The sequence below is a fragment of the Manis pentadactyla genome, chromosome 4 (genome assembly GCF_030020395.1).
Source record: "Manis pentadactyla isolate mManPen7 chromosome 4, mManPen7.hap1, whole genome shotgun sequence".
Lineage (NCBI taxonomy): Eukaryota > Metazoa > Chordata > Mammalia > Pholidota > Manidae > Manis > Manis pentadactyla.
Genome location: NC_080022.1, coordinates 189,702,237 through 189,729,029, shown reverse-complemented (window position 1 = coordinate 189,729,029; position 26,793 = coordinate 189,702,237). Strand labels below are relative to the sequence as shown.

Sequence of the window (26,793 nt, the reverse complement as noted above, 5' to 3'; positions counted from 1 at the left end):
AAGATGGGAACCCTGGCACATGCGGCTCATGGGGACGCAGCGCTCCTGCCGTGGGGCTGCCACCAAATGGCAGCATGCCCAGGAATGTCGGCGTGGGCAGGGTCTTGGTGGTGGCGGCATCATGCTGACACGAATGACCCGCCATGCAGGGTGGGAGTCCTGGAGACAGGCCATGGGGGCCCTGCCTTTGCCTCGGGGCTGTGCCCACCAGGCACTCCTGCTAGAGGCTGTCCGGGAGGTCTGGCTGCCCTTGGACGCCAAGAGCTGGACCACCCTGAACCCTGTCCTCCCCACCCCGCAGCACCCACATCCCTTTAGTTCCGAAGGCTGCTGTGACTCATCAGAGCCCAGGACGGGAAACACCCAAGGGGTCTGGGCCCAGTGCCCAAGGAATTGGGGACACAGAGCCACAGGACACAGTCCACTGGTGGAGGGACTGGTGGGACAACAGCTGCCCTTACTGAGCCACCCGCCTGCCACAGGGACCAGAGGAGCCTTGGGAGGACCTGCAGGGGCATCTCCACCCCCCCACCCAAACGCCCCACCTGAGGCGGCCACCGGAGGGGCAAGTCCTCCCTCCATCCCTGCCCCCTTCCCGGCCTCTGCCCCCACCCCCTCCCCTCAGGGAGTCTCTGGGCTTCAAAGCCAGGGAGCATGTGGAAGTAATTAGACCTGAAGGGAGAGGCTGGCGGCCAGGCCAGTGCCAGAACCCGTGCCCGCAGCCACTTTGAAGTGGCTCTGATGGGGAGGGTGGGCGGGGCACCAGGGCGCCCCAGGCAGGCCGGCCAATCCCCTCCTGCCAGAGATGACGGGGTACCCCCAAGGCAGTCAGGCAGGTGGTGCCTGTCGGCTTGCTCCCCACCCCTGTGCTCCAGAGGAGCGGGGAGGCTGGAGGCAGCCGCTGGCTCAAGCACGCCACCTGTGCCTTCGCTCAAAGGAAAGTGGCCCCCCTGGCAGCCCTGGGATCCAGCTGGAGGCCTGGGCCTGGGAGCTCCAGCCCCGAGGGCTGGGTGGCACCCTTTCCCAGAGAGAGAAGACAGGAAGGTCTCCAGAAGCTCACGCCTTTATTCGCACTCAGGGTGGGGAGGCGTCTTGTGGCCAACAAAGTGGGCACCTGCAGGCTGGCGGCGCTCACCTCTTGCCGGCTGCGATGCAAACACGTGAGGTGACTTCCAGGGTCCCGGCTCCTGCCCAGCAGCCCCTCCCGGCCAGGCCACCCCCTATAGTACCTGGCAGCTTCAGCCACTTGGGCACCTTGCCTAGATCCCTCCTCACAGGCTGCGCCACCCCAGGGCTGGGCTCAGGGGACCCCACTGTCCCCTCCTCAGTAGGTGGCTCCAACTCAAGGGGTACAGGGTCAGGGGCTGGCAGCAGGGGTGGGATCCCAGCAGCCCTGGACATGCACCTGTGGACAGAATGCCGGAGGACAAGGTGGTGGGCACCATGGTGATGAGCTGTCCCCATCTTACGATGAGCACTCACCTGGCCACGAGCATGTCAGCCTCAGATGGGGAGACCGTGTGTGCCAGCAGCCCGGGCTCCAGGTAGAGGCCTGCAGGAAGCCCGGCTTGCCATCAAGCCATCAGGAGCGGGGCCCACCACCCGACTGCTGTTCTGCCCTGGGAGGGGGCACGGCCCAACAGGAGGGAGGGGTATATCAGGCCCACTGGCCTACCTCCCAGACCCAAAGGAAGTGCCCTGCTCTGGGGCATCTGACAAGCCAGGACACAGGGCCCAGGGTTGGCCGGCATCAGGAGGCAGAGCGAGGGGCCCTCCCTCACCTGCCGGCTCCTCAGCTCCGAAGTGCACAAGGGCAGCAGGGAAGAGGTGTGCCTGCAGGGAGGAAAGAAAGGAGCTCAGGGGACCCGGTGGGTGCCAGGTGGGCACTATGGACAGAGGCCGGCAGGGTGGGCTGCATCCTGCTTCTGAGGTGGCCTTGTAGGGGCTGCACCTGTAGGCAAGCCACACTCACCAGGCCCAGGACTCCGCCAGAAAGGGCTAAGCCCCCCCACCTCTACCCCTCCAATGGCCACAGTCCTCTACCCAGCCCGTTAGCTCCCCCAGCCAAGCTCGGTCTGCCCCTCCTCTGGCACCAATCCCAGCACAAGCCAGACCGAGCATCAGACCACAGGGGATTCTAGAGCCAGCCCGTCACCAGCTGAAAAGGAAGCTCTTTGCAGTGTTTGAATTGCCACTTCTCCCTCCAGCCCAGTTTCTGAGGTGAACAGTTAACATCCCGAAGAGGCTGCAGGAGACCAGCAGGGCAGAGCAAACAGGCAGACAGAACTGCGTGGATGGGGGTTTGGGGATGAATGGCCATGTCACTCAAAGGACAGAGTGCAAGGGTCTGTGAGGCAGCCAGGTGCATGCTTCAGGCTTTGGGGAGCACCCAGATGCGCTGGAAGCAGCTGCACAGGTGACCAGAGGACCACTGGGGGACCATCAGCAGTGCAGAGGGGGTCTTGGAACCACTGCATTGAGTGGCTCCTGCCGCCCAGGTCTGCAACCTTTGACGAGTCCAAGAGCCAAGACCCTGGGAGACCGGGCTCAGGTTCCCTGACTGGGCACTACAACCTGGTAAGGGAAGAGCTGGTGCCAAGCCAGCACAGAGCCCCTCATACCAGGGTCTCCACAGCCAGCTCCAGGGGTTCCACGGAGCTGGTGGCACGAAATTCCTGCTCAAGGACCGGCCCCACCTGCACAGGTGCCAGACAAGGATGGGTCACGTGTCCCCTGACATGCTGCTGGAGACCTCCCAGGGTTGGGGCTGGACCAGGTGTAGAGTCAGGGCTGTAGGCAGAGGGCCCCAGAACTCCCATCCCAAGGACTGTGGCTGCAAGCCCCGAAGCTGGCCCCAGATTGTGTCCTCAGCCTATGGTGGAAGGGTCACAACTGCCAGCTGAGAGAATCCTCCCTGCTCTGGGAGTCAGGGTGGCGGCATTAACTAAAGCAAGTTTCAGAGGCCAGGCCTAGGAATGCTGGGACCACAGCCAAAGCCGAGGGCCCCAGGAAAGGGCTGTCAGCCCTGAGACTCCATCACAATACCAGGGATCAAAGCCTTGTGTGGAGGGGCAGCCTACGGGGTTCCTGCAGTCTGCCCAAGGCCCTGGCAGTGCCTGAAGCTGGGGGATGGCCAGGAAGCAGGACGCGGGTACAAGGGAGATAGAGCCCCAGTCTTCCTCGGTGGCCCAGTGTGGCCAAACCCTGACTCAGCTGACCTACCAGGCCCCAGGGCCACCCTCACGACACTGCACGTGGCTGCATATTCCCATTTCATGAACTTCTCCCAAGTCCACCAAGCAGGGCAGTTTGGGAGCTGTGGGGCCATAGGGTCCTCCAGGCCCCTCTAGAACCTGGATGCCCTGCCTCCCCTTGGCACTTGCCAGAAGCACCCTGCCTGCTGGCTTGTGTCTTCTGGGATCACAGCCAAACCAGGGGAGGATGGACGGCACATACGACCATGAAGAGGGAGGGTCTGCGGCTCTCTTCAGGCTTGAGAGGCCCCCACAAGTCATGGCGGTCTTTGGGGCACACTGAGGGTAAGGCCTGAGTGCTGGGCAGGACGGTGCGCAGGGGTGGAGCCCCTGGGGCTCAGGGCAGCGCCAGCAGTGAGCAGGCCTCAGGCCCAGGAAGCGAGTTTGATGTGGGGTGTTGGGGCCTTTGTGCCCACAGACTGAATCCCCTGCACCCTTCCACCCTCGTCCCCACCCCCTGCCTCTCCCGGCGAATACTCTCTCTCCTGATCCAGCAGCCAAAAACCACACACCGACCCAGGCTGTCAGTCTCTGGAGCATAAGGCCCGTCCCTAGGCAGCCCCCCAGGCAGCCAGCAGCCAGAGCTTGGCCCTGCCAGGGACGTGAAAGCCGGCGGCTGCCGCGCCTGCTCACCCACGCGAGGGAGGAAAGCTTCCTTCCCTGAGCCCTGCCAGCTCTCTGATCGCGGCGGGTAGGGACACCACCCGTGCAGAGGCCCCGCGGCTCCAGGCCAAGCTGAGGGATGAAAGGAGACAGCTGCTGGTAGCAGGGGGCACCGTGTCACTGGGAATCAGGCCACGTGGGCGGGACAGGCAACACCCGCAGGGCTCCTGATTGGAGGGGAGTGCCTGGGCACTGGTTCCCCTCCATCCTAGAGCATCTCCAAATTCAATGTTTATCAACAGGCTGGCCAGCAGTGGGTGGCGGAGCAGGGCTGGCAGAGGAAAGAGGCCCAGTACCCCTGGGGCTCCCAGGGGCTGCAGAAGGCTGAACAGGGGCAGGAGGGGGCACAGCCCCTTCCCTCCACCTTGACTTCTCTCCTCTCTGCCTGTCTTGCCCCATCTTTCCCACAACGGTGGCATCCCCAAGAGGCAAGCAGACCCCCTCATCCCACTCAGACCTCTGCAGGGCCTCCAGCCACTTAACAAAGGCCAGCCTCTGTTACTCATTAAAATATCTGAGGAGGCTTTGAAGAGGAAACCATTAGGCCAGAGGGTTGGGGAGGCAGGCCTCAGGCTAGCCTCCCAGGGACTAATGGGCAGGATATTCCTCTGGGTTCTGGAAGGCAGCCCCGCAGGGCGCTGAGTCGATGGTCATCACACAAGGGCTGCAGGGAGACTTGCCCCCCATGGCACTGCCAGCAGAGGCCAGAGTCCTAGGGGAAAGGCGAGACCAGCAGCAGCCCCAGCAGTTGGCCACCTGCAGCCCAGGCCTTCGATCCCCGACCTTTCAGGGGCTCCTCCAGCAGCCCTGCCTTGCCGTCTCAAGGGGGGGCCCAGCACCCATCCCCAGCAGCCGTACCTGAAAGAGGGTCAGTGCTTGGTCATCCAGGATGGCTTTAGGAGGAGCAACGACTGTGGAGGGAGATTGCTGTCGGTGTCAGGAGGCACTGGCCCCCTGGATCCCTGGCCACACTCTCCAGGGAGAACTAGGTGCAAGGGCGGGCGGGAAGGCTCAGGCCAAGACCTCCACCGGAGGGCACTTCTGAAGAACCCACTCAGCTCACAGCCCTCTGCCCACCTCTCTGCTGCTGCAGAAACCATGGTGAGGGGCAAGGCCGGGTGGCCTGGGGAAGTTCCCCTGCAGGAGACCCCCACCCACAGAGCTCCCAGTGCAGTGCGTGCACTCAGGCAGCCCACCCCTCACTACCCAGATGCCCTGAGGGAGGCCAGCCACTCTCTCAGCCTCCCAGCAGCTGCTGGGGGACCCAGGAGAGGTCAGGCCAGGGGCAGAAGGGGCACAAAGCCAACCTCCCTCTCTGACTCCCCAGGTCCCTGGACTCAGCCAGGAACACCAGTGAGCCGACCACAGTAAGGTGGGCCAGGCTGCAGGACCCACCTATCCCATGACACTACTCCCATGGGAGAAGCTGCTCCAAGCCCCAGCTGGGGGCAAGGGGGCTCCCAGGGCTGGGGCCCGAGGCAGGTGGTCCCCGAGGACACTCACACAGGTGGAACGGCAGCCCAGGGTTCCCGAGGTGGTCCCGTACAAAGTCCCGCAGATCCCCCACTGCAGAGGGAAGGGCAGGATGTACACGCATGCTGCGGCCCCAACTCAGGCCCTGGGGCCAACCCCACTTTGGGGCGGGATGAGCCGGGCCGCCTTGCGCATAGCTACCACCCTATGGGCCAGGCAGCCCCGGCACGCGGCCTCAGGCACCAGGGATGGCACTGCCATCCTCATGTTGACCCTCAGGCCCAGGGGGCCGGAAGTCAAGCTTGCCCCTCCCCGGCATTGCGAGACGCATGGCCTGGCTGGACTGCGCTGCAGGCTGCCACCTGGACCCCACCCAACTGCAGGAGTGTCCCCCCACATGGCCTCTTGCCTTGCCCACCATCCAGTTCTAAGTCCTGCCCCAGGGAGGCCCTGCCTGGGTGCAGGGCGCTGTCACACAGCACCCCTGGGGACCTTGGGGCCTGCCTGTCACCCCCACTGTCCAGGGTACACATCACCAAGGACCCCACTCAGAACTGATGGCCTTGCTGCCTGCCTTTCAGGTGGGCTGCAGCCCTGGGCCAGAGACCCCGTTGCTGGACGTGGTGGGTCCCAGGCCCATCCTCCCTCTAGGTGCCCTTATCCCACCTGGGCCTACCTGGTTGCATGTTCAGGTACCACTGGGCTGGCCTGGTGAGAACCTGGCACGGCCTGGTCCTAGGCCTGCACCTGCACCCCCAACACGCTCTGCAGACTCAGAGCCTGCTGCCTGTCCCAGGAGCAAAAGTGACCCAAAAACATCCTTCTCCCTGCAGCCCACAGGCCAGGCGGATGAGGTCCCACAATCCACAAGGAGCTAGGAGGAGCTCAAAGAGCTCCCCACTCTTCTGGACACCCAGGTGGGGCCGCTTACCTGTCTCACTGGGGCGGAAGAAGCCCTGTAGTATGTAGCGGTCAGGGAACAGGACCCTCAGGACCACCTGAGCCAGGACAAGCCAAGCTGTCAGCAGGACGCCAGAGCCCAGCCCAGGCATGGGGTGGCAGCAGGCCTAAGCCCACGAGGGCCAAGCCCTCCAGCTGGGCCAGGAGATCCCAGGGCTGGGGCAGGCAGGAGTCCTGGTGGGAGGCCCATGCCCACCACGCTCCTAGCCAGAGCTGAGGCCTCCATTCCCAGGGCCCCGGGACAGACACAGGACTGGTCAATAACCCCTACGTGCATTAGTAAAAACACACTGATGCCGGTTTTGTTGTAAAATGGGACTGCTGGTTCAGTAATGTGGCTGTGCCCAACCATGGCTGGCAGAGTGCAGGTGAGGCAGCTGGATGCTCGTTGGGGGTCCACAGGCAGCCACAGCCCAGAGCCCCTCTGCATACCTTGGGGTATCGCTCCAGCTTCTCCTTCATCTGAGCCTCCCTGAAGGCCTTGGTCACTAAGGGGGCTTCCTCCAGGCATTTCCTGCAGGGCAGGGGGTCTCGTGAAGGTCTGGGGTCTCCCCAGCCAGGGTGAAGGACCCCACGAGCTGGACTCTAGACCACTCCTTTGCCACCCGGCTCCACTGCCTGCTCCCCAGGTCAGGCCAGACAAGACTATGGGCCATACACCCCCAGGGTGCTGCTGGGGGCCTGGGTGTCAGAGCGAGATTGAGGGGCCAAGTGTGCACCCACCGCTCACTCCTGAGCTGGGCCAGGCGTCTTCTCACATCATCCACAGTCACTTCAAAGAACTCGTCAGGCAGATCTGCAGGCCAGGCCTGGAGCCCCTCTTCTAGGTCAGGGTGGCACACCACGGGGTCTCGGTCAACCGGCTGGATGGGCAGAGGGCTCAGCTGATGCAGGGCGCCAGAAAGGCCCCAGGCTCCTAAGTCTGTGCAGCTGGACCATCCAGGCTCCACAGCTGGAGCAGCCACACAGACCCGACCCGAGCCCACGCCCATCAGTCTGTGGCCAGGACCCGGTCTCCGGGGTGGGGGGTGGGCAGCGGGCTGGGGACCCCACCCAGACCAAGCCTGTCCGGGACTCCAGCCGCTCCTTCCATGCCCACCTGTGCAGCAGTTCTGGGGCCCACCCAGACCGCTGCTCACCAGCAAGACACAGGGCCCTGGGGTCTCAGCTTGGCGGGCCCCACATTCCCCTCGCCGCCAGGGGTTGGGAAGGTCAGTGGCAGCTCCACAGGCCAGCCGCCCCCAGCAGCTCCTATGCTCACTTCCTGTCTCCATGGGGGGTGCCCCCACGAGGCCCATAGAGCTGCCTGCCAACCCCAAATGGGGAACAACTCAGGAAACAGTGGCCCAGTCGAGGCCACGTCAGAGACCCCACGGGAGGGTCAGGGAAACAACAGCCCCCAAATTAGAGGTCTGGCAGGACCTGCCTGCTGCCCCACAGCCAGGCTGACCCCTCCCCCTCACCGGGGGAGCAGCTAGGCCCTGCCCCCTGCCCACCTTGGGGACATACAGACAGTATCACTCCTGATTGGCAGCAACTGTGATGGAGATTACAAGGCAGGGCGTGTCCTGCCTCCAGGTGGGTAACTGGCCAGTGCAGCCCTCTCAACATTGGGGCAGGACACCTCTGGGGCTACCCAACCAAGGTGTCCAGGGGAGCTGGCAGGTCCCACACCACACCCTGTCCTCCCTTGCACAAAACAGCCGCCCTCTGCCCTCACCTCCCCACCCCACCTTGGTGCTGGAATCCCACCTGCTTCTTAATACCAACGGGCTTGGCAAGCTCTGGGGACATGTGTACCTCCTTGGCGGCCTTCCCACAGCCTCCTACCCAGCCCGGCCTGGCCACGGCCCAACTGCCCTCAAGACAGACCCACCACGCTGCCATGGCCAGGCCCAGGTCAGTCGAGGGCCAGGTCTGAGGTCTGCCCAGCCTTCAGGGACCTGCTTCTCCAACACAGCTGCTGGGTCTCCAGGGCTGCCCCAGCCACGTCAAGGCCCTGGCTGTCCACACAGGCAGGCCCCTGCAGTCCACCGAGTACACAGCTGCACCCCCTTACGGCGGAGCTCTCCCTCAGGGAAGGGGGGTGGGCTGTCGCCAGGAAGACCCTCTGATTCTGGGGTGACAGAGTGGCCAGTAAGGGCTGGCTGGAGTCTGGGCAGCGGGGCCAGTAGGTGGCGGACCGAGAGGCTCTGGGGCTGCCCCTTGAAAGCCAAAAGCGCCCTAGAGCCACTGCTGGCAGTCCATGCCAGAGCTTTTTACAAGATGCCAGGTGCCAGGCTGCCCCCCACAGCCACGGCACCTGCATTCCAGAAGGGCCAAAAGCTCGCCTGGGCTCCTGGGGGTGGGCAAGAGCAGAACGAGAGCGTGCCTGCCAGAACCCACCAGGTCAAGTGCCAGGCTCCTGGGCACTGCCCACAGAGTCCACTGATGAGCAGGCCCCAAGGCTGCTCTGCCCAGGTCCCTCCGTTGGAGGACCCAGTCCCAGGTTCACGAGTTACCCAAGAACCCAGCAATCATGAGACACGCAGTTCATGTCCATGGCACCAAACAAAGCCTGACTCTGGCCTCCTGGGCACCATGGGCACAGGCTCGGGGGCGACTGGGAGGACACAGGCCACTGGCACTGCAGATTACCCTGAAGCCCACAGCCCTTCCCTGAGACACTCCCAGAGTGCGGATGCAGGTGACACCAGCCACTGGCTTCACGCTGTTCAGGAGCCACTGGCTTTTGGTCAGAAAAACACCTGACAAATCCCCACTGGGCAACAGGTCCCTTTCTGGACTCCCATCCTGCACAATAGGCTCTTCTCTGTCACACAGAAGCCAAGAGCCCACATCCCAGAGACCCCCAGGACTCCTCCAGGACCCCCAAGACCCAGAGGCTGGGAGGAGCTGCCTGGGGACACATTCCACCCCCACTCCCTCCCTCACGCCACCCTGCCTGGGCCTCCCTTCCCTTTGGGCAGAGAAGCCAGGATTCCAACGAGCCTCTGCTGCCCACCAGAGCCAGGGGCCAGACCACCCGAGTCCCAGAGCCACCACCATGTCCCGCCCCAGGTGGGCCCTGGCCCACAAGAGCAGGCACACGTTGGACTGGCTGGTAGGAATGGCTCCCTGCTGCCAAGTGACCAGGGGAGCAGCCAGGGGAGAATCCCATTCAACTGCAGAGAAGGGGGCTGCCGTGGGGAAGGGGATGTTGGGCGAGGTGGGCTTGGGGAAGCTGCAACTGGGCAGGACAGGCACGAAGCCAGGACCTCCCCGGTGCCCTAGATGCTGTGGGAAAACGATGAGGACACGGTGCAGGGTCTGAGCCCATGGGGCAGGGGCCGACTGTGACTGCGCATGACGGGTGAGGAAACCTCGCCCAGCTGTGACCCTGGTGAAGGTGCTGGTACCTGTGGGCTCCAAGGCTGGGCCTGGAGAAATGGGTCCTTCCAAAGTGAGGCCCCAGGCCCCACTCTCCCAGGCCCCCACCTGCACGGAGGGTTTAACAGAACATCCAGAAAACCAGAGGGGGGAGGTGGATGGAGAAAGAGGACTGGTCCAGTGGCCCTGGGCCCAGAGCATGGGAAGCATGCAGGAGGGACGATGCTCAGAGGCGGCCCCGGGTGGCGGCTGCAGAGACGACGGCCAACACGGGAGCTGTCCAGAGGCAGGGGCTCGGTGACTGACTGCCAGCTGTGACGGCCACAGGTGAATTCGAAAGCCCCTGCCACACCAGGGCGGGCCTGCAAAGGAGACCCAAGGGGAAGGCAGAGGGCACCACCTACACCCAGGCCTGCACGGCCAGCACAGGGCAGGGGGCAGGGGACCCAAGACGTGGGCCCGACGCATCCGCGGACAGTTGGGTGCACGTGCTCCAGCGGCCACCACACGAGGGGCTGAGAACCCACTTGGCCACACAGTCCTTTCACGTCGGAAGTGGCCTAGCCTCTAAGGCTTCATTTTCCTGACAGTAATTTTCCAGGACATGATGACACACGGAGAAAAAACATGAAACCATTTGGAGGTGACCTCAAGCCCAGACCTTCCAGCTTTCCTGGGAGGTTCCCGTTTCCTCCCGCCTCACTCCTCGCCTGGACTGCCCTCTGACAAAGGGTTCTGGTGAGAGGGAATGTGAAACGTTTCCCCTCGAGGCTTGGAGTTTAAATGAATCAGTACAGGAGGGAGGCCGGCCAACCTCCCAAGTTACTCGAGAGCCGGCTGCCCTCTGGAGGGAGCCCGGAGCACATGGAAGCCTCCAGGAGACCAGGCAGGGAGGGCCAGCAGAGCGCAAGGCCAGGCTGACCCCAGCTGCACACTGAGGCCCTGGACTCCATGTTTGCAGAGGGACGGGACGGGTCTGAAACCCACCAGCCAGCACCAGGCAGACAGTACCTGCCCAGGCCCGGGAACAATATCCACTCTGGCTGCCCACCCTTCTGAACAAAAGGAAAGAGAAGCTTTTTAAAAAGAAAAGCACAGGGTGGCTATGTGCTGGGCTGTGGCAACGACACAGGCACACTCTGAAACTGAGTGGCTCCCCGTGTCAGAGTGTGGCCTGCAGTGTATCACCGAGGGTAAAGCACGTGAAACCCCCCAAGTACACAGGGTGTGGGGCGGGGCTCTCCTCATCTGCAGGCCAGTCAGCTGCCCCTGGGGGCCTGGGGAGGTCAGCCCAAGGTCAGCAGGCCTCGGAGGGAGTGGTGAGGAACCACAAGAGACCAAAGGGCTAGGACTGGGATGGGGGCCTTCAAGCGCAACCCCAGGCCCCAGACCACAGGAGGCCACCTGGCCCCCGCCTGGGCAGCTCTGGGGGCTGCGGTGCCCTGCACGGCCATGGTCCACGGCAGCTCGCAGGCTGGGGGTCTGTCTCTCCCTTATGCCCAGTTGTGGCTGGGGCACAACAGGACAGAGGCGGCTGGAGGGCACCTGCCCATCACCAGGCCTCAGTAACGGCCACAGAGCTTGGCTGGTGCCTTTAAAACTGCTGACCCATCTGCCAACAGACCTCAGTGGGAATTCCAATGAGGGCCATGGCTGTGCCATAGCCCTGGCCCAGAAGGCTGCCCCAGACCCACTGGCATGACAGGAACAGGCTCACGCCACGCCTCAGGCCCACCTGCTGGGGAAGGCAGAGTGCGCTCCTGGGGGGATGTCACGGGCAGGCACCCCAGGCCAAGAGGGGTGTCAGGGCAACAAGGGTCTGCGCTCTGCACTGCTCTGACCCACACCTCGGCTAGGCTCCTCCCAGCCACTCCTGTTCTGGACCTGCAGGGAATGAGGGAGCAGCAGCAGCCCGGGGAAGCCTGATACCTGCCCTGAAACGGGGGTGCAAGACCTGAGAAGTCCCTGGGTCCCCACCGCTAGGAGGCGCGACTACCCAATTGAGAGAGAGGGGAAGGCAAAGGAGACTGTCATCAGCTGCCCACCGTGCCCAGGAGGTCAGGGCCTTTGCTTGGGGGCCCCAGCCCAGCTGTGCTGGGGGCGCCAGCTGGGATCGGGCCCAGCCGCGTGCAGAGCTGCAGGGCAGCCTCCCGGGGCCAGAGGAAGGACTTCAAAAGACAGGCCAGGGGCTGCAGGACAGCCCAGCCCTGGCGGCACCCGGGTCTGATGGCCAGTAAAACTACTTTCTAATAATTAATGTTTCAACATCAAAGGCAGGAGCCGCCCGGGTCTGTAAACCATCCCACTTCGGCCGAGAACCTGCCTATATTTTATCCTGTCTCTTCTGACTATTTAAATCCAAAAACCACACACAGGCAAATCACTAATGGGAAACTTGGACACTCTTCTGATCACTAACGCGCACCTTTGAAGTTCCCCCAGAAGTTCTGTTTTGTTCCCTTCTCCCCTCCCCCAGGACTGGAAAGGGACACAAAGCAGACACCATGTGGCCGGCCAGCCCTCTGGGTGTGCGGCTGTTAGTGACAGGAGGCGCGGGGCGGGCGGGCGGGGGACGCCCCACAACCAGCCAGCTGCTAGGGCTCGCAGATCAAAGGCACACACTGCTGGTGGCCGGTGCACCCTCCCCGGACTCCTCCTGCCAGGGGGCCCTGGGGTCTGTGCTGGGGATGGGCTGGGATCCTGTGCCTGGGCAGCAGCCGCCTACCGGCAGGCACAAACCTAAACCACCCCCACCCCCACAGGGCACAGAGGACCAGGGCCTGCCTGGGTCACAGGGAGCAAGTGGCCCAGAAACCACAGACCACGTGCTGACCACCTCTAGGGTGGGAGAGCCAACCAGCCTGAGCTTTTGTCAGTCCCCCAAACCCAGGGTCGCCAAGGACCAGCAGGCCAGAGAAGTCAGGCCCTCCCAACACCCCAGGTCACCCCAACCACATGGGTCTACTTTCAGCTCCTGATTCTGGCCCCAGGCGATGGAAGCTATGAGGCTGGGGGCTGCATCCTGGCATCTAACATGACCCAAACGTCAGTGTAAAAGCCAGTGTGGTCCCCAAAGGAGTGGCATACGCCCCCTCCCCCGTCCACTCGGCACGGACACACCAAGGGAGCAGGAGAAAGTCCTGGCTGCCTACCCTCAGTAGGCACTCAGGCTCTGTCCCCCGGCCAAGCACCCCCCACCCCCACCCCCCACAGGCACAGCTGCCCTCCACCCTCCTGGGGGTGACCTGGAGGCCTGAGCGAGGAGGGGGCTCCAGAAGAGAAGAAGGCAGGCAGCTTGAGCCCGGGGACCTCTGCTGCACCTCCTGGGGGTACGGACTGGACCACACTGAGCGAGTCGGGACTAAAGACCCAGCTACAGGGGAGGCGCCACGGAAGCGGGACCCATCTTCAGACTGCAAAGACAGCCCAACCAAGGAACTCTCTCCAGAACCTCACCACCCGCATGAACTGAAGGAGAAAGGAGGGACAAAATGATCTCCATGCAGAAAAAGCTATAAAGCTCATCACCTGCCTGTGACAAAAAAGCTCTCAGAAAATCAAGAACAGAAACTCCTTCAACTTGCCAGAGCTTTTCAGGGCACACATCACCCTTTGCAGATAAACTGCAGATTATTCCCTCAAGATCAAGGTCAAGACTAGGATGCCCACTAAAACTACTAACTCAGCAGATGCTGGACACCTGGTCACTGCGGCACAATGAGGAAACCAACAGGAGAAATAAGGACATAAAAGAAAGAGAAAACTCATGTTATTTGCAGAGACCCCAGCTGCAACTGAGAAACTGCAGGGACTCATCAGGAGCACAGGCCCACTTACCACCACCGGGACACAACGTGTCGTCCGTCCTTGCTTGGACAAGCCCTCCTCCACCAATGGCATTATCCCAGAAACATCTCACATCAGTCCCGTAGGACATGCGATGGTGAGCAGTGGCGCAGAGGCCTGCCCAACGGCATGGCATCTGGGCCAACCCCAACCTGCTGCAGTTGCCCAAAGATGCCGGGGGAAGCTGGGTGACAGTCCCAGAGACAACCCAGTGGGAAGCCTGCACCAACACCCAGGTGAGAACCAGCCCCATGGGGCCCTCAGAGCCAGGGTAAGGCTGCAACTGGCCCCAGCAGGAGCCAGGCAACATCAGCCTAGCCCAAGGACCAGGGGCAGCCTTAGGGGCTGGCACCACCAGACAGCGGGGAAGATGGACACTGGTGTGACACCAAGAACCTGCCCAGACCACAAGCCTGGCTCCTGCAGAGCAAGGAGCGGCCGCCCGCCTGAGAGTGCCAATGCTCTGTGGACAAGCAGTGTGCTCAGTGTGATCCACCACGCAGTGGGTGTGTGGTCACAGAGGCGGAAGGGGGTGGGCGTCAATGTGGGAGCAGAGTGTGAGGCCAGGGACAAGCAGGCCCAGGTGACAACTGGAGTCAGAGATGCATCTGCACCACAGAGACAAAGCACCGTTTGCAAAACCTGCCATCAGTGGTGCTCATGCAACGACTGTACCTGGACAGAGTGGACCAGAGGGAAGCTGGTGGAGCAAAGGCCCCCCAAGGCCTAGATGCACCCCATCCACTCACTTGTCCCAGCGAAGGCTGTGCTCCCCACTCCCAGCACAGCGACATGGCCGGCGGGCAGGAGTCCCACCTGAAAAGGCGACATCTACCTGCTCGGCTCTGAGGAGCAAATTCCGCCTTCCCGCTGCACGGCCAGACATTAAAGTGCCTAGTGGCAAGCCAGCCGGTCAACAAGCTGTGGGGACAAGTGGCTCAGGAGCAGATGCGGCATGGGGCAATCAATGCCAAAGCCACCTTCATTTCAAAAGCTGGTCAAGACCCCTGCTGAGGCAGAAGCAGTGGTCCCGTGGTACTGCCTGTGACGGGAGGGGTCAGAGCCCCACAGGGATGTGGGTCCCTGGCTGTGACCGTGGTCACCAGGACATATGAGTTTGTCAAAATCAAATCGTACATCTAAAGTGGCACCACAATTAAGCTGATTCAAGACAAAACAAAACCAAAAAATCACTTCCCTGAGAAGACAAAACACGTCCAGCTACCCTGTCCCCTGGGCTGGCCAGTGGTCAGGAGAACGAGCCCCCCACCAGCCCCTTACCAGCTCCTGCACCCGCTGCGGCTCCTGGCCGGGCCTCGACTTCTTCGGCTTCGAGGGGCCTCCGGGGCTGGAGGAGGTCTTGGGCAATTTGGCTGAAGGTGACATCAGAGACCTCGCAGACCCAGAGGGCCCCCCCAGGCGCTGTCCCCCACCCGAGAAAGGAACAAAGGAGGCTGGGGCAGGCTCCTTGGAGATCGGCTTCGCCTGGGTGTTCACCGGCTTTGGGGCCCGGCCATCCGCACAGCTGGTCCCTGAGGCGCCCACCTCGTCCTGGTGGCTCACATCGCCCTGGTGGAGCCCCGCCAGGTCCAGCAGCAGCAGGGGGCTGCTGGTTGCCTGGTCAGCCGGCACTGAGGCCATTGGGCCGCCTGGGGTTTTCATCCGGGGGACCCCAGGCTCCTGCTTGCTAGCAGAGTCACATCGCCTCATGGCAAACCTGGTGGGGACCAGAGAGCAAGCGACACTGTAGACGCAGAGACCACCCCACCAGCCCACAGCCCCGGCACCTTACCCTCTGGTGATAGCCAAACTGAACTCAAGGCCTGAGGGCCCACCACAGCCCCTTTTCCGTCCGGCCCCACCTCCCAGGAAAGCAGCGCCCCACCCCAGCAGAGGGCAGGTCCTCACTGGACATGCCCCCACCCACCCGTGCCAAGCCCCCAAACAGGAAAGCCTTGGGGCAGGGGCCTGGGGCGGGAGCCTCAGAGCAGAGGTGGGAGCCTCCAGGCAGGGGTGGGAGCCTCGGGGCAGGGGTGGGGACTGTAGGCAGGCACACTTCCCCTTCACCTTCCCATGGTGCCCCTCCTTGCCTTCAACACCCTGTTCTTCTCACTCAACAACACTCAGAGCCCCCACCTGATGATGGCGCTGCCCCCAGTGAGGCCCAGTGACTGCAGTGTCGTGCCCTGCAAGGCGGCTCTGCCTGTCACCTGTGAGGAAGGAACAGGACAGGTGTGCCCAGGACACCCCGCCCACCCTGCAGGACGAAGCTTGCGGACCTGGCCCGAGCTGAGGCCTTGCACTAAGCCAGGCTGAGGGCACCAAGGGCAACCTGACAAGCCTGCCTCACACAGCCTCCCCCAAGCCAGGTCCTGACACCAGCTGCCCCAGCTCAGTCCTGGCCCCCAAGAGGCCTGGGTCTAGCCTCCCACACCCTGACCTAAGCCCAAGCATTTGTTCGCTGGTCTGGGTCCGTCCCCCCAAACCTGCCACATCGGAAGCCCGGGGGGCAGGGCTCAGGCCTAGGTTAGCCACATGTGGCCATCTGTCTAGCCCTCCAGGGACTGGACAGACCACACTGGCCATCAGTCCATCTCCTCCAGGGAAGGATACGTCCCCCAGATCCTTCCCACTCACAGCCTTAGGTCAGGGAACTCAAGCTGGGATGAATAGGTGAGCATTTCTCATCCATGCCAGGGGCCCCATGGGAACAGTGGCCACCCCAGGCCAGGGCAGGGCGCTAGGCCAGGGTCGAAACAAAAAGGCCCTGTGAGCCAGTGGACCAAGCGCCGGGAGGGTCCCCATCACGGCAGGCGGGGTCAGGCAGGCCTGCGCCACGCCGCTGCCCTGGGTTTCGAAAAAGATCAAAACACAGAGCAAAGCAAATATTTGTCAGAACGAAACCACTTTTGTGACCTGAGATTTGAGAGACACTGAGAAAACAAACAGGGCGTTGAGGGAGGATGGGAGCAGCCTGGCGGCCGCGGTCAATCCCAACAGAACCAGAGTTCTGCTTTTTTCCATGAAACACATCACGCCTTCAGGGCTGAGTCTGCCCTCCGCTGCTTTGAAAGCGAGTTCAAGGGAGTGGATTTTCCAGACTGGAACGCGGGGCTGGCCCATGCAGGCGTAGGAGCGGTGGGGGCACAGGCAATCACCCACCTCGGCCCTCATGTACACGCAGACTGGGCTTGCCTCGCACGGCTGCTCCAGGAACTCCCTGCCAGAAGAGAAACACCCCAGGCTGGCCGCTGGCATTGGGGGACACTGGTGCCCTCAGGATGGCACCCCCCAGGGAGGGCACCCCACCACTCACTGTGGAGGCCCTGCCCGCCCCATGGGCCTGGGCCATCAGCACATGGCGGGGGCATCTCCCCCTGCCCTAAGCCTCAAGGCTCAGAAAGTAAGGAGGACATGGGGCAGGGGACGAGCAGCCCCAGCCCACCCGAGACGAGTCCTGGGTCACCATCAGCTGTGCCTGGAGTCAGTGATGATGAGTCCCAGGCTTTACCTGAAGTTGACCTGCAGGAGGGTTGCTGGCCCCAGAAACACTAGGAGCAGATCCAGGTGCGAATCTAGTAAGGGGACCACGAGAGGCCCAGGTGCCCAAGCCCCGAGCACCCCACATGACACGCCGCCCACCCAGATGCCTTGAGGCAACACCAGGATGGAGGGCAGTGCTGAGGGGCCAGGGCCTCGGGTCTCAACCTAAGCTTCACGATGGAATTGCAGCCTGCTGGCTCCCCCTCGGGCCACAGCACAGGATGACAGGGATGCCACCTCATGAAGCATGTCCATGCCCATGTGGCCAAGCAGACCAGTGCCAGGCTCACAGAGGGCCTGTGACAGCCACCCAAGTTACTGTCGCCAAAACAAGGAAGACCGGAGGCTGTGGCACTGGATGCTGGCATGTCCAAGCACCTGGGCCGCACTGTTACACAAACCAGGCATGGGGGCAACAGGAGCACAGACAGGCAGGAGGCTCCAGAAAGGCTCCACACAGACTTCTGTCATCTGGGAGGCAGCGAATGGCCCCCAGCTCTCCATGCTGGCACGCAGGTCACCAAGGGCCAGACCGGATCCCCCCCTCATCCTCAATATGCTTTGCCAGTAAGATGACAGCAGACACGGCCTGGCTGCTGATGTCATCTCCCCTCCTAAATCAGAGCCTGAGGCGAGAGGGCACGGCCCCCAGGAAGCACAGCTGATGGGCTCTTACGATGGCAGGCACACAGCTGCAAGCTGCACAATGCACACACCGTGTCCACTGGCCCACACTCACTTGCACACCCCCAGCTGCCTGGCCTGGGCTTACAGGATGCAGGCCGGCAGAGCCAGGTTTGGGGGCATTTAAGCAGCTGACGGCAGGCCTGACAGCCAGGGGAGTGCCATTTCTGCATCTCCAAACACACAGTCATGACTGGCCCCCAGTAAACACGGTCCCTGACTACACCTGGAGTGCCCAGCCAGGCCCTCCCTCCAGAAGAGCATTTGAGAGGCAGGGCTCGCCAAAGCAGGGGGCCTGGAGTGACCTTAGGCTGCGTAGCACCGCCCAGCCAGACCTCGCAGCTTAAATCCATGGGCACAGTCAGGATGGGAAGACATGGGAGCTGAGCTGGGGACCAGAAGCAGCAAGGCCTCCGACTACACACGAACACTCAATGCATGTGGCCTGGGCCGTCCTGAGAGCCATGACCTCTGGGCGGGCTCAGCATGTTTTCCTCTGTTTCCTGTTTGCTTTCAGGTTTTAGTTCTGCACACTGCCCGGGAATGAGCCAGCTGCGGGGCCCCTAGAGGCATACCCCAAAAGACGTTGGGCACACGCCACCCAGATCCAGGGACCCCAGGCGCCAGGTAAACACAAGACCCCAGCAGAGCCCGAGGGCAGCCCCGGCCAGAACCCCATCTCTTCCGACTACAGGCAAGACGGAGGAGACGTGAGAGGAGGGCCAGTGGGCCAAGCCTGGGGCTGGAGAGCAGCTAGGGACGGGGCGCAGGACTGATACTGCCTCACTGACTGCTCTCTGGACACTGATGCCGGTACATGCACCCAGCACAGAGCAAAGGGCCGCGGGACATCAAACACCACCCCGCAGCTTTGAAGTGCGGTTCCTGCAGAGGGTTCAGGCTCCCCATACAGGGCCTGAGGGGGCGGCCTCACACCCAGGGGCAGGGCGGCTGCAATGGCTTCCAGACCTTCCTGGCCAGTCAGCAGAGCTCTCCCGCCTGCCAGCAGGGACAGCGGCCCAGGGGCCATCCCTGCGCATCAGGAGCCTTCCCCTCACACACCCTTGCAAGGGTCCACTGCTCCCCACCTCAGACACCACTCAAGTGCCAGTCACCTCCACCAGAGCTGAGCCAGGCCTCCAGGAACCCCTGTGCCGCCTGAGCCACTCCCAGACAAAGCCAGTGGACGTCATGCAAGGCCAGGCATCCTGTGGGCCTCTCATGGTGCCCAGCTGCCTCCCTGCTAGCAGGCGGGACTCAGAGGGCCTGGTGGTGGAGACGACCCAGGAGGGGTATCTCTATCTCAGGCCAGCAAAGCCACTCCCAGAGGCCAGTGGGTGGCGAGCAGGGCAGAGGTGCACCCCTGCTGGCTTCACATTTACAGATGCCCTTTCCCTGGAGGACGGGGGCCTGCCCAGCCAGGCAGGCCCCCAGCAACACAGCTACCTGGAGCCCCTTCTGTCCATCACCTGTTTGGGCCTGAGCAGGACGGGACAGGTGCAGGCGCAGGTGCTGCCAACACGATGCCAGAACACCAGCTGTGACCTGGCTTGGGGGCTGCTCCTGTTGCCCCAGGGAAGCCCACTCTGGACGAGGCCATGTCATGAGGTGCCAGGCAACTCACACGCCATCACCACCCGGGACAAGGTTTGGGCTGCAGAAGCCACAGTCTCCTCCTCCAGGGCAGACGGAGTGGGGACAGTTTCAAGAGGGAAGCAGCCTCTGGCCCTTTCAAGGACATGGAACACTGCCTGCGTGCTCTGAGTGGACACCCGGGCACCTACACCTCCAGGGCCAGAATGCAAACCCACCCTCAGTGTGACCACAGGCTGGTGGCCACCTCCGGGCAGCTCCCCGCAGCCCACTGTGCCCAGGGGCCCACAACCCCAAGACAAGCATGTGGACAGGCTGCCCTTCCCACAGACACCAGCTTTTACTATCAGTCGGATGATGGTGCTGCACCGGAACTGTGGGCTCAGCCATGGAATCAGGTGGGTAATAGAGGGCTTTGGGGGAGAACCCAGCGGCAGGGGGGGCCTGGAGCCCCTTTCCTGGTGACTCTCCCTGCAGCAGATGCCCAAGCAGCAGAGAAGACCGGCCAGTGGAGATGAGCACATGCGCGGTGGCAAACCGAGGGGAGGCCCGCTCTGAGAGAGACCGCCAGACCTCAGAGGGCTCTCACCCACTGAGAATGTCCATCTCTTTTTTCCTGTTGAATACATGTTCAAAGGGTAAAATTCTGGGTATGTTAAGTGAAGTTAATCATAGTCCTAAAATTAATCACACCTGTTTCTACTTTCTTTTGATGTGGCTACTAGAAAATTCTGAATTAGGCATGTGTGGCCCATGTGGGGCATCCAGTGGCCAGTGAGTTGCTCCAGATGCTGGGGTTCAGGGCAGGACCACTACCCACCCTGATCCCTGTGCAGAGGAGCCAGCAGGGACCCGCCAAGCACACCCACCAGGCTCTGCGGGATGCTGATCTCCAACCCAGAAGCATCAGGGGAAGCCCTGCTCCCTGCACATCCCTGCTGCAGGCCCACTGGCTCTGTTCTATTTGTACCCACTGCTGACTCCTTGCAAGGGGAGAGCCTGCCATGCAGCACCACGTCCCCAGGCTCCCCTTAGCCTTGTTTTGGGGGCACAGCCTTGAGAATGGGGGCCTGGTGATGCTGGCCCCCGGGGCACCCAAGTCCAGAGCACATGGCAAATGGGGGGCTCTCCTCCCCTCCGAGGTGAACGGCTCCATACCCACCTCCCCCTCCTTCAGGGTGGACCCCCCCGTGTGTCAGTGGCCCAGCCTCAGCATCTTCCTCAGAGAACAGTGTGGGGTGGGTGCGTGTGACCTTTCGTGTCTGAAAGTGGCTTTGTTCCATCCTCACCCCTCTATGACACCTTGGCCAAATAGAGAATTCTTGAACAGCTCTCCTACAGTATCTTAAAGGCACCGCTAGGCCGCCCTCCCGGCAGCACTGTGAAAGGCCAGGCCAACCCTCTCTCAGCGCATGAGGCCATTTCTTCAACCACACCTCCTGGCACTTCACAGCACTGCCACTGGGTGAGGCCCCAGCATGCCAGGCACTGGGTGGCCTTTCACCCTGGAAACACAACTCTGAGACTGTTTTCCACTGTAACATCACTGATTTCCTCCCCTGCCCCCAAGTCCTCTTTCTAGAAACATGTCAGCAGGAGCCCTGCCTGGCCTCTGGATTCACCGCTTTTCCATGCTCACACTCAGCTCCAGGCTCTGCAGCTCCTCCCTGCCCCAGCCAGGCTGGCAGGGACCCTGTGCCCCTCGCCCCAACCCCTTCCAAGTATCAGCTCCCAGGCCTTCCACAGCCCCACACACAGCCCCACACGCCACCAGGAGAATGCACCCAGGCAGGCTGCAGGGCAGCCAAGACCAGCTGACCCTCAGGCACGGGGCAGGATGGCAGATCCTCAGGCTGCCAGCTGCCCCCAAACCCATAAGCTGCTTATCATGTGTGCTGGACTGTGGACGCTGGACTGCGGAGGATGGCAGACTTCGTGGGCTGACACTATCACAGGCCACCTAGGTGGGGGTGGCAAAGTTCTCTCTCAGCAGAATCTGGCTGGAGGGGAGGCAGCCCTGGCGGCCCAGCCCAGGCTTACAAGGGGAGGGAGAGACCGTCAGGTCTCACCACAGCAATCCCTGTAGCTGTGCTGCAGGAAGGACTGGCATCGGGGACATGGCACATCAGAGATGAGACAGGACAGGGCAAGAGGCTGGCTGCTGTGACAGCAGGGACAGCGTATGCCAAGATCAGACCAGAGCAGGCTTCCTGCAGGAGCCCCGTCACCCTGAGGCCTACCCAGAGACCCTCTGCCGCAGAAAACCAAAGGGCCAGCCCCTGTTCTCAGTGCCTGAGACACATTAACCCATCTCATCTTCTAGAGTGACTTCTCCACCCTCCCGCGGTCCCTCCACTCCGCTGGCCAAGACCTTTAAAAGCAGACAACGACGTCTATACCATAACGGAAGGCCAAGACTTGCAGGGCTCCCATATTGGCATGTTCAGGAGTGATGCTTAAACCGTTAGTCACCAGAGAGAAACCGACACACATCAGTTATCACCAAGATTTCCTTTTCCTAGAAAACACAAGAGTCTTAACTAAAGCACCCCTCTGCTCCCCTCATGGCCCACCATGCCCTCAGGGGGCCTCTTAAGGGCCCCATAAGGATGGAAGGGCAGCCTCATGGTTCCAGGGATGGCGCATGCGGCCACAGTGCCAGGAAACCCAATGAGAAAGACAGGCAGTTGGCGACCAGTCCCTGCTGGGTGTGGCCAGTAACAGACAACCTCTCACCTCAAACCAGTCCTCTCACCAGTACCAGAGCCCCAAAAGGCACGGTCTCGGGCCACAGCAGAGCTCGGGGTTGTGGCTTGGGACCACAGCAGCATCCCCGCCAGAGAAGGGCAGAGCCCAGGACCTGCTCACCGAGACTCACCTGGTCTGTGCAAAATGGCAGAGCAGCTCCCAGAGCGTCTGGCCCGAACAGAAAGCATCTTGCAACCTTGAGCCATCCTCGAGCTGCAGAGCGACGCGGACCTGAGTGGGTGGGGACCCGGGACGCAGAGTCAGGAGGAAGAGTGCCTGTCCCGTCCTGGACCCGGGGTCCAGGTGGGACACTGCACGCCCCTCCTTTGGGGCTCTGGGGGACCAACTCCTGGTTAAGTGCTGTCCCTCTGCACACATTTGCTTGTTGTAGTGTCTTAAACTGCCAGGTCTTGGAGGAATTTGTTAAACCAACAGATAACTAATATCTTGTTTTCTGAACTTTTTTTAATTAATAAGGGTACTGCTTTTATAAGCCCTTTTTTTTTTTTTTTTGACAATCATGTTCCTAAATAGGAGCTCAAGTCTATAACCAAAAGGGGGAAAATTCCTTTCTGGCGTCTCTGCCGAGTGACAGGTACACTACCTGTGTACAGCACACAAGCAGAGAGCCCTGGAAATGAGAGTGTGTCTGCCACCGTGAGCATGGTGCCGAGCCTGGGGACCAGCCAGCACTTGGTTCCCAAAATCACAGCTACCCTGCCATTTGGCCCAGGCACACATTTCTGTTAAATCCCAACAAAAAACAAAGGAGCTACTCTGTGTAAAAGTGGGACGGGGTCTCCCCATCACCCCCAAAGAGCCCCCAAGGGAAGTCAGGGTTCCATCCACATGGAACTTTGAGAACCACAGTTTTGATATAAAAGAGTGTCAGAGTTGGTCCCAGCCACCTGACACCTGGTGGGCTCTGGAGAACCGACTAACAGCCCCAGGGCCCAAGTCTCCTGGTCTCTCCACATGGATGGAAACAGCCTTCCTTGCAGTGTTGGCAAAACACACGCTTACTAAGCAAAGGGCCTGGCAGGGGCACACAGGAGCGGCAACTGTCACTGCAGCCACTGGGTCTGTGTGTCTGTCCGCAGTGACCCTGCTGCTATCCACTACATCTCTAGGACCTGAAAGATACTGATGGGGCAGAACACAGTGGGCTGGGGTCAGAAACGAGGGCTGCGGCCTAGACAAGACCTGCTGGAGGTGACCCCTGGACCACGTGTCCTCATCCCAGAACCAAGGCTGCACTCAACCCCCCACAGAGCTCTACAGGCACTAAGATTACTGGGGACTATAACGAGAAACCTCAGACTGAGACAGAGAGCATGATTAACTGCACCCCAAAAATTAATTCAGAGCAAAGAACAAGCAGTCTCTTTTCCAATCATCAACCAAAGGAGGAGAGTGGTGGCCCTGGCTTGACCCTGAGAAGGCAGTACTGGGTGAGAGGGTCCTGCCTCATCTTGCAGAGCCCTCTGCACACAGCCCTGTGCTCCACCAATCCCGCAGCAACCCCTCTCCATTTGCTCAGCTTGCTAAAGCATCCTGTGGTCCAAACAGCCCAAATGAGAAAGCCAGAGGCAGTATTTCTGCCGGACATTCCCTGACAGCTGCCTACCATGTTCTCAGGCCCCTCACGGCTCCGGGAGATGGGCACCATCTCCAGCTTGGCATTGTTGGGTAGGTTGGCAAACCTCCATTGGAGAGAGAGGTCAAGCACGTTCCTCTGAAACCTGCGAAACAGATGAGTCCACAGGCTGCTCCACAGAGCCTGACATCACTCAGCTCCCGCCCAGCTCCCAGTACGGCCCTACAGGGGGCAGGGTACCTGGTGAGCGACTCTAGTGCCCGTGCAGCAAGTCCTCAGCCAGTGCCCCCAAGGCTGGAAGCACACACACAGCCTGCCAGCCTACAAAAAGGGCAGGTCGTGGATGACAGTGGGGCTTCCCAAGGAAAGAGAAAGTGAGACTGACACGGGTTGGAGCAGACGGGAGGGCAAGGGAGAAAGGGGAGACAGGTTGCCCTCTGGGGCAAAACAGGGGGCTGCTCCTGCAGATTGGGAAGCAGCGACAGGCCCAGCACAGACTTGGAAATGAACGCACGGAATGGCTGAAGGGCTTGCACCTTGCTCTGCTCAGAACAGTCCTAAAACTGCTTCAGGCAGATCACAGAAGAACAGAGATGGCTTGAAGCTCTGTGACAGTGTGCCTGGCAGGAGGCCCAAGAAACCAGGCTTCATGCCATGAGCTCCTCTCTGCTCCTGATGTGAGAACAGCCATGGTGCAAAGACAGGCCACGAAGGTGAAAAGCTCCTCAGGTGGGACAGAGACCAGGGCACAGTTCTGACCCTCTTGTTGTTTTTAGCCCCTTGGAAATCTGGTGAAAGCCCTCTCTTTGGATAAATGCCCACACAACTCCAGGGCCACAAGCACCAGCTTGGAGGACTCTCCCCCTTTGCCATGATCACTTCCTCTATCTTTAGAGCCCACCAGGAACTCACACACTGAATGCACAAGGACCCTCTGCAGTGGTCCCTAGAAAGGTACACCAACATCCTAACCCCAAAGCCCATGAACAGGACTTATGGGAAACAGGCTCTTTGCCGATGTAACTGAGTTAAGGATCTCAAGACAAGGTTTTCCTGCATTAGGGTGGTCCTAAATCTAATGACAAGGGTCCTTTCAAACGACAGAAGAGAAGCCACAATACACGGAGGGAGAGACTGGAGGGACGCAGCCATAAGCCATGGGGCCACCATAAGCTGGAACACACGGGAAGGGTCCTGACCAAGAGCCCTAGAGGAAATGTGGCCCTGCCGACACCTCTGGGGCCTCTGGCCTCCAGAACTTCGAAAAAATGAACTTCCGTTGGTTTAAGACCCAGGCAGGGCCCTGCAGCCTGGCCAGAGAAAACTCACTTCAGGTCATATTCACTGGGGTTGAAGTCTTGTCGCCGGCATGTTTCCTCCAGAACCTAGAGGTAAGACGCAGGACGGTGAGCCAAGGTGTCTGCCTGGCCACTCCGCCTGGCAAGCACAGCGGCACAGAGGCTGCCGAGGGCAGGGAGCCCACCTCTTGGTGAACTGGTTTTGCCAAAGCCTAGAACAAACAGCGGGACAGAACAGCCACTCAGCTGGTCCCCTCGCCCTCTTTACTGGGTCTGCGCCACCACCCGGCTCCGTAGGCCATCCCCACAGACCTCTCCCTATACGCTCGGGGACAGCGCTCCTCACCCAGAGAATAAAGTTCAGACTTGGGCCCCGCCTGCAGCGCCTCGCCCTCCTCTCCCTGAGGGTCCCGTGGCGCCCGGGAGGCAGGCTGAGCTCCTCGGGGGCTCACGGCCCCTGCACCCCACCCTGGGGGCTCCTCCCTGCAGACACTGCCGGCACACTGTCGCCTGCAGAGCAGGGCCCAATAAGCATTTCTAGGGTAGGAATTCCAGGTCACCCAGCTGCCCGGTCAAAAGGCAACGAGTGACTCAGCAAATCCGTGCCCAGGCACAAAGGCCCGACACCCAGCCGCAGTCGGGAGCGCGGGGCGCCGGCCGCTACCCTGGGAGAGCGCTCGGCGTCCGCCGTGCGCCCCGCCCCACCCCGCAGGGACCCGCGGAGCCCCGCCGAGCGGAAGTGGGCGGGACCGCGCTCAGAGGCCGCCCATTGGCCGCCGCGGGCCCCGCCCCAGCGGCCCTCCGGAACCAACCTCAGGAGTAGGCCCGGCGCCGCGTCCGACCCGCCGCCCGCCGCCCGCCGCCCGCAGCCCGCCGTCGCACCTGCAGCAGCACGGTGCTCGGGGTCACCTTCACCGTGTGGCGCCGCCCATTCGGGGCCAGCACCGACACCGCGGGACCGCCCGCGCCTGCCGGGGCCGCCATCTTCCGCTCACGTGACCCGCGCCGGCTCGCCGTCAAACTTTATAGGCAACAGCCGGCCTCGCGGTCGCGAGGACGAAGCGTGGGCGGGGCCAGCGCGCTTCCGGGCCCGCGCCCCGCCCCCGTCCCAGGCTCCTCCCCGACGTCGGGCTGGGAGCGCGGTTCCCTAACAGGCGCCACGTGGCGCGAGTCTCCAACGGCCCTGCGGGCCGCGTGCGGATTGCGTGCGCGCGCTGAGGCCTGGACTCCCGGTCCCCGCCGGGTCAATGCGCCCCGACCTGTTCTGGGTCCTACTCTCCCTCCGTCGGCCCACCTGACGGCCCCTGTCCCCTGAGTCCCCCCTGACTGCGGGAAGGTTAGAGAGCGGCTGAGGGTAAAGGCTGGCCTGAAAAGCCCGAGAGGTGAGGCCGGCCTCTCCCGGCGCAGCCAAACCTGAGGCAGAACGGGTCCCCACTCCAGCCTGGTGCACAGGCGGTCTGCAGAGGGCCCGGGCAGTGCTACCACACCCCCATGTGGGTGCTGTCATGCCATCGTGTGGGAGACACGTCTGCCTCACACACCCCTGTATCTCCGCACTAACTGACACATTCACGTGTAAGATACTGGAAAGCCTGGGACACCCCTTAGGGTTCTGCCCCACTGGCCGGCAGGCAGTCCCATGCTCTGTAGGGCCTCAGGGAGGTACACACATGGCCAGGTCACCGTGGGTCAGCCCCTTCCCAGGAAGCCAGGGAGCAACACAGGACATTGGAGGTTTCACAGCGGGGGCACCTGGGAGGTCATC

General features: G+C 61.9%; 1 protein-coding gene across 7 annotated transcripts; it reads right to left on the bottom strand.

The window, feature by feature from the left end:
- Window positions 1–1,045: 1,045 nt before the first annotated feature.
- On the bottom strand, window positions 1,046–26,091 carry ASPSCR1 (ASPSCR1 tether for SLC2A4, UBX domain containing). 7 transcript variants are annotated; one of them, XM_057501853.1, is made up of 17 exons: window positions 25,911–26,055; window positions 25,214–25,240; window positions 25,060–25,115; window positions 23,761–23,875; window positions 22,264–22,364; window positions 16,728–16,785; window positions 15,702–15,775; window positions 14,847–15,282; window positions 7,074–7,213; window positions 6,783–6,864; window positions 6,322–6,388; window positions 5,421–5,483; window positions 4,776–4,828; window positions 1,782–1,833; window positions 1,483–1,552; window positions 1,230–1,405; window positions 1,046–1,145 (listed from the first exon to the last, which is right to left on the bottom strand). In XM_057501853.1, the coding sequence occupies exons 1-17, from the start codon at window positions 26,010–26,012 to the stop codon at window positions 1,132–1,134; spliced, it is 1,686 nt and encodes a 561-aa protein (XP_057357836.1). In that variant the 5' UTR covers window positions 26,013–26,055; the 3' UTR covers window positions 1,046–1,131. The 7 variants fall into 7 exon arrangements, 5 of the variants coding, with proteins under 5 accessions (XP_057357836.1, XP_057357837.1, XP_057357840.1 ...); XM_057501854.1 differs by lacking the exon at window positions 25,214–25,240 and having other exon boundaries at window positions 1,046–1,149; window positions 1,231–1,405; window positions 25,911–26,091; XM_057501857.1 differs by lacking the exons at window positions 25,214–25,240; window positions 25,911–26,055 and adding an exon at window positions 25,539–25,618 and having other exon boundaries at window positions 1,046–1,149; window positions 1,231–1,405.
- Between the last annotated feature and the right edge of the window lie 702 nt (window positions 26,092–26,793).

What these genes read in the sequence shown, in the direction of transcription:
- ASPSCR1 (XM_057501853.1), bottom strand. Translation starts at nt 26,012, where the DNA reads ATGGCGGCCCCGGCAGGCGCGGGCGGTCCCGCGGTGTCGGTGCTGGCC. An exon ending in GCCCAGCTCAGGAGTGAGCG is followed by an intron (nt 6,865 to 7,073) that starts GTGGGTGCACAC and finishes CCTGCCCTGCAG; the next exon opens with GAAATGCCTGGAGGAAGCCC. An exon ending in GCTGACATGCTCGTGGCCAG is followed by an intron (nt 1,406 to 1,482) that starts GTGAGTGCTCAT and finishes TTCTGTCCACAG; the next exon opens with GTGCATGTCCAGGGCTGCTG.